This window comes from Orbicella franksi, chromosome 3 (genome assembly GCF_964199315.1).
Source record: "Orbicella franksi chromosome 3, jaOrbFran1.1, whole genome shotgun sequence".
NCBI classification, from domain to species: domain Eukaryota; kingdom Metazoa; phylum Cnidaria; class Anthozoa; order Scleractinia; family Merulinidae; genus Orbicella; species Orbicella franksi.
In genome coordinates, this window is record NC_138147.1 from 16,190,001 (window position 1) to 16,196,551 (window position 6,551).

General features: G+C 39.8%; 1 protein-coding gene across 1 annotated transcript in view; it reads right to left on the reverse strand.

Annotated features, from left to right (window-relative positions):
• LOC145481504 (uronyl 2-sulfotransferase-like) overlaps positions 1-4,186 on the reverse strand; it is a 12,787-nt gene extending 8,601 nt beyond the window's left edge. The window contains exons 1-3 of the mRNA XM_081459995.1: positions 3,342-4,186; positions 872-903; positions 176-316 (exon numbers count right to left, since the gene is read on the reverse strand). Coding sequence (XP_081316121.1) covers positions 176-316; positions 872-903; positions 3,342-3,528 — 360 coding nt within the window. The 5' untranslated portion in view covers positions 3,529-4,186. The remainder of the gene's footprint in view (positions 1-175; positions 317-871; positions 904-3,341) is intronic.
• Between the last annotated feature and the right edge of the window lie 2,365 nt (positions 4,187-6,551).

The window sequence follows — 6,551 nt, forward strand, 5'->3', positions numbered from 1 at the left end:
GACTGGAACTAGCTTGAAATTGAGGCTCATGCTGGGAATATCATAAAAGACTCCCTGCATTAGCCTCAATTCCAAGCTAGTTTCAGTCCAATACCGAGAATACGAATATGGCCTAAGAGGGAGAACTGGCAAAGGGGAGCAGCTATAGAATTCCTTGTAAAAGTTGACACGTTACCTGATCCCGAAGATCAAGATGCAGGAGTTTATATCTCGTTGATCCAATAACGGTGAAGTCTCTTTTTCTTGCGAGTGATGATATGAGCTGTATCATAGTGCGACTTCCACACTTCCCTACTCGATTGTAAATAATCCTCTTCTGTAGAGAAGGGATGAGAGATGAAAAGAAAATTGAAGTGGTAATTTTATATAACCAGAAAATTACCCTTACAGATCAAACCATTGAGGCTTACTTATGTAACAAATTCAGTTGACTGATACTCTCTCATCCGCAGAGAATCGGATGTAAATTATAGAAATCGGTGATGCGAGGTGAGTGCAGGCGACACTGCAGGCTCAAAGTGGATCCCGCGCCTGCACTCACGTGGCTAAGCGGATTCTCTCTACCTCCCAAACACCCTTTGATCATCTGCAGAGGAGAGAGAGCGACTTGTAAGCTGCTCCAAGTTTGTGTAAAAAGGAAGATAACAGTTTACTAAGGGCAAGGTGCACAGTAAATCCTTAGTTTCTAAATAAGGAGATTAACCTGTATACATGAAGAAACCAATTGTTTTGGTGTATTTTATTTCCTGTCGAAACTCCGTGTATATCCATAGGTAGTTATTGAAACGTTTGAATTGTGCTGACATAGGACTTAAATAGGTCTTGAAACCAACAGGAAAAGGAAATTACCGGAACTTTAATTGATACATACCACTTTCCTTGTTGATGTTGCTGGAACAAGATCTAGAAATAAGAGCATATTTGGATAATTTTACCATTATTATCTTTTGATGTGTGTTAACAAGAGACCACGACCAGTAACAGAGTTAAAGTAGTTCCTCTCAAGTGTTCTTTTTAGATTACTCTTGTCTTCCCAGGAGGGTTTAGAAATAACCGACCTTTACTCGCTTGGACACGGTCCACGAAAACGTCCACGCTACTCGCGTGGTACTGACAACGTTATCCGCCGGAGAACTGGATACCAGTTATCAGCTATCGGAAAATAATTTGAGATAGACTACCTCGAGAATTGGTTTAATGCGACACATGATCTAGATATTTCTAAGTCCGCCAACTGATCGAGCTTCAAAGAGCTGCAACTAAAGACCAACTTTTTCATCATAACTCGCGTACACACGCACAAAATTGTGCTTCCTTCGAATAAGAGCTCCTTTCTAATTAACACTCCCTATTGTGTACCGTTTTTTTTTTTTCAATTAGCATCCCTATTTTAATAAGCACGCCATTTCGAAAGTGATTTTTAAGACAATGACGTAAAATAGACTGATCAGAGGAAAGAATTGTCAAAAGGAAATGAGCCTCCGTCGCCCTCCGCGCTCCCTTGCATGGGCTACAGTCCCTAGCGCTTAACTGAATCGTTACGGTGGTACTACATCTTTTTGTTAACACGCTTTAAATAGGGTAGAACTTCCTGTTGCTCAAAAAGTTGAATCCGTGGATTTGACTTATTACCTGTCTGTCCCGCAATCATTATTCTCGTTTTCTTTTTAGGTTTTTTTTTTCTTTTTATGGGCGAGAAAAGGTAATCGCGCTTGGACAACTCCTTGAAATTGATAAAAAAAATAATAATAGATCCCAAAAAGGTGAAACAGAATACGAATTATAGAAATTATATTGCAGAAAAAGTTACTCACTAACTAATGAGCTGGGCAACGTTTAAACGTGGATAAACTCAGGCACGAGATCTTTTGCCCAAGATTTTAATTATAAGTTGCAACGTTTGTGATGCAAAAACGCGACAGCAGCTGTTTAAACTAGCTCAAGATGAGCGAAGTTTTAAACATTAATTTTCTCGTGTATGCAAGGAAAATGTCTTGTGACCAGAAATACGCTATGAATTGAAGAAAATTCTATTGTGATGTAATTCCAACTTGATTCGTAGCTGGATGAAAGCTGATTTCTCTCAGTGCTCCATCTAAACACTGACGTAAGAGGAACAATAGTGCATGAAAAATGGAAATAACATTTGAATTGTCACTTTTGCACGGAGGTCTACTATTGTTTGTTAATTTTTCTCCATTGATTGTTAATTGTCAAGAAAGGAAAAGATTAAAATGACATTTTAACTTCTGACGGCTAATCGTGAAACCTCAGTCATTTTAACGATTTCGTCGAGACTTGGTATTTCGCCGATAAATCGATAGATAAAGCGCTTTCAAGACAATAGGAGAGCAAATCGAAACCACTTTACCATAAAAGTGTGTCAACTATTTGATTTATAGCAAGCACACAGGAGATGTTCCAAATGATTAAAATTTACCGATCCTAATTTCGGAGCCAATCGATTTTTAATTGGCCTTATACGAGTCTACTAACGCATTCAAACGCGCTTTCCTTCACTTTGTCGCTCTTCTAAAGAGAATGTAGCAGCAATGAGTACTAGAGATTACTACGGGAACAAAAATGTCTCAAAAAGTCTCCCATCACAGTGAAGTAATTTGTTCTAATTTGAACTCGGTAATTTTAACTCCTCGTTATTTCGAACTAAAAACCATTTGCCTTGGACTGATTTGCTCGACTATAGAGGTTTTGCACGGCAGCCATGTTGCATGGCAGGAACAATAGATTCTTTTTCCTATGGGAAAACATGTTCTTTCTAATGCAAAACATTTTCATTGTTCCTGCTTTGTAACATTGCTGGCGTACAAAATCTCTATTTCGAACTCCCGCTAGTTCGAACTATTTTTCGTTTGCCCCGAGAGTTCGAAATAGAATTGTTCAACGGTATATCGTGCAACAACAAAAATTTACTTCGGTAGGAAATTATGTGCATTGCAGCTGCGCATTTGTCGATCCTCAAGCGGAATCGTTTGTGGTTTTTAGTGAATAAATGACAGTATTAAAAGAGCGTACCGAGAAATTGTAAACGTGTAATCCGATGACAGAAAACAGAGGAAAAGGTCAGTTAATTTGTAACCTCGGCTCTAACTGCGGTTTCGTTGTGGCATGACAAAGACCAAAGATTGCTAGAGAAGCTGAACAGTTGCTAACGCCAAATGGTTGGCATACAGAGAAAAAACAGGGGTCTGGCTACATCCTCTCTTAAACTCAATCCCATCTTCCAAAACACTGTCTGTGTTCGCTGACGGAGGAACGACCTCACCGGAAACTGATACAACACAGGCATAAAACTGAAGGACTATTTTAAAAGCCAGACTTACCTTGCCAGCTGTGGATATTATAATAATGCCTTTCCTCGACATCTGTAACTCCCCTGATTATGGAAGATTCTGAAGATTTGATACTTGAATAGTGTGACCCAAAATATGAAAAAGTAGCTACTATGACTAACATGAAGGCGATAAGGAAAAGAAAAAGAAACTTCAATCTCTGCCGTGTTGTCTGCATGATGTGGGCCGACGCACAATTATTCTCGAACGCGTCCGTGATTTCAGCGTTTAGTGATTATGTAAACCCCTGTTAGAGTTAATAAAAGCGCGAGCGACCGAACCATATTAATGAATGGTAAAGCAAATAACACGAATGTTGAATGTTTGCATGTGGCATGTGTCATCTCACGAGATACCGCTGTACATTGTCGTCCCCATGAAAGATGAACGGGCAAAAAATGGCGCCGAACCAAACTTGATTTTGAAAGATGACTCGGTACGAGTAATTCGAAAGTGAATTCTATTTGTCGTCATATTGTATAGCTGTTATTGTTTTAGGGCTAGGTGCATTGTTTCTGTTGTTTCTTTCATTGTTCTCTCAAAGGGTATCGGGTATTTCACCTGTAGTGTTCGTCCCGGGGGTGCTCGTAAGTGCGCCTAGAATTGTTTTCTCCAAAAGTAACTATGACCATTTTCGTGTCGCGAAACTGTTTCTAGTAGTACACGCAGGCTCTTCCGAACATAGGTCCACCGAAAAAAGACATTTGAGCAACAAAACTCACAACTTATTGTAGGAAATTTCTGGGCATATTAAAAGGCTTAGAACCACTGAGAACTCACGTGCTTTTGCAACGCTTGTGAGTATGTTCTCTTTGTAGCTTTCAAGAAACAGCGTCTTTCGATTTTTCAAATAAACACTGAGGCTTCTGCTAGAATACCTTGAACCTGCGACAATTAAAGTTAAATAAAAAATCTTGAATGAATGAATGAATGAATGAATGAATGAATGAATGAATCAATGAATAAATAAGTACAATGAAACCTGTATTAAGCGGACCCCATATTAAGCGGACACCCTCTATTAAGTGGACACCAGCTGAAGTCCCAATTTTTTTCCCCACATTTACTGTAAAATAAACCTGCGTTCAGCGGACACCAATATTAAGCCATTTTGTTGCACAAAACCTGCAAAAAGCGGACACTTCAAGGGCTTTTTACTTCAAAAGGTCAGCTCAGTCCTTCTACATCGTTCAGCGATGTCGTTTTAAAGCTATTAAAGTGATTATTCCAGATTGATGCATTAATTGACGATTGCAGTGGATTTTGTACTATGCTAGTTTTTGATCTTACACTGCGTTACACTGTGTTACACTGTGTTACGAATTAATAATGAACTATTATATTGCACCAGGAAAAAGTCCCCGATTATGGCTCCTGATTGCACAATATATTAGAACCCGTTTTGAGCGGACACCCTGTATTAAGCGGACACTAGTGGGGGTTAGGTTCCACTGTAATAAATAATAAATTTAATGAAGAAGAGTTAAATTAAAATGACATTTTAACTTCTGACGACTGATCTTGAAACTTCATTTTCGCGAAATCAGAGATTTCAAAACAAGACAATTTGAGGAGAGCAAATCTAAACCACTTTTCGACAAAAGTGTCAACTATTTGACTTGTAGTAAGCATACTGAGATGTTCCAAATGATTAAAATTTACCGATCCTAATTTCGGAGCCAATCGGTTTTTAATAAGCCCGTCTACGAGCCCGGAAAAGGGGGGGGGGGGTTACTCCCAGAAAAGTTGGATGGGGGTGTGCGGCCCACTTCCCAAAACCCTTACCCTTTTTATGAACAAACTCTGCGATTTTTGCTACCCTATTTATGACCTGGCCAAAAATTCGATACCCTATTCATGACCGTTGCGGCTGGCACAGTTGCCATAAACATAAGTTATGAAGGGCTTTTGTTGACGGTCTTATTGATAATGATGAAAAAGTAGCTTCTTCTAAGAAACACACCCAATTCAAGACTAGAATGCTAAAACCATACCCTATTTAAGACCAAAATGGCCAAAATCGATACCCTATTTATGACCAAAACGGCTGAAAACCCTACCCTTTGGGACCGCACATACCTATATAGCCCATATAAGGGTGTACTCCGCCGGGGTCCAAGTTGTCAGTTGTAACGATAGAAAAACAATTAATAAAAATCTTAGTTTGGGACCACATGAAGCGTAACCACCTCCATCATCTCCGTAATATTGTTGCAGGAGTTATTTCATACATTTCTTTGTAGTTTCGGCCGAGGAGGAAGCTAATGTCTGTAATAGTGGGTTGTCCGCAAGGCGCCGAGAGTTGACTGTATTAATGAAACCAAAAAGTTCCTAACGCCAAACGGTTGGCATACAGCGACGAAGAGAGGGGTCGGCTATCCTCTTTTTATTTGACTCCATCCCAGCTTTATAAACACTGTCTGTGTTCGCTGACGGGGGAACGAATTTACTGGAAACTGATAGAGCAATCGAGAGCATAAATCTGAATGACTAAACCAACCTTGTAAGCTGCTCTTATTAAATTGATAGCCTTCTTTCCCATCCGTAACTCCCCTGCTCGGTCCCCTGACCATCGATTGGACATTGAAATAGTGTGACTCGAAGAAAAAGTAGCTACAATGACTAACACAAACGCGATAAGAAAAAGAAGCTTCTCTCTCTGCCGAAGTTGTTCCTCTTGACGCTGAACCTGTCTTCCCGAGAGAGTTTAAACCGCCGGGGATTTTGTGACACGTCCGGCTGCAACGCTGGCTATGGTTTTAGCGTTCAGCGATTATGTAAACTCCTGTTAAAGTTGTTTATTAAAGCGCGAGCGACCGAAACATTGATGAATAGTAAAGCAAATAACACGAATATTGAATGTTTGCTTGTGACACGTGTCATCTCACGAGATACCGCTGTACATTGCCGTTCCCGTGAAAGGAGGAGGGGCAAAAAATGTGTTGAACATGAAAGATGTTCCAGTGTGATCTGATTGTTCATGCAGGGTATAAAGCCGCTTTGGTTTATAGCAAAGTGCAGCCGTAATGAAACAGAGCTTTCTTTACGAAATACCGCTTGGCATTTAGCCTATATCTCTCTCATCATCAATCAAAACTGCATTTCAGGTAAACTGCGAGTAGACTTAGATTTGGGTCACACGGACACATTTCAGGCTCCTGGGCAATATAAATGAGATATTTGACTAATCTGATTACATTT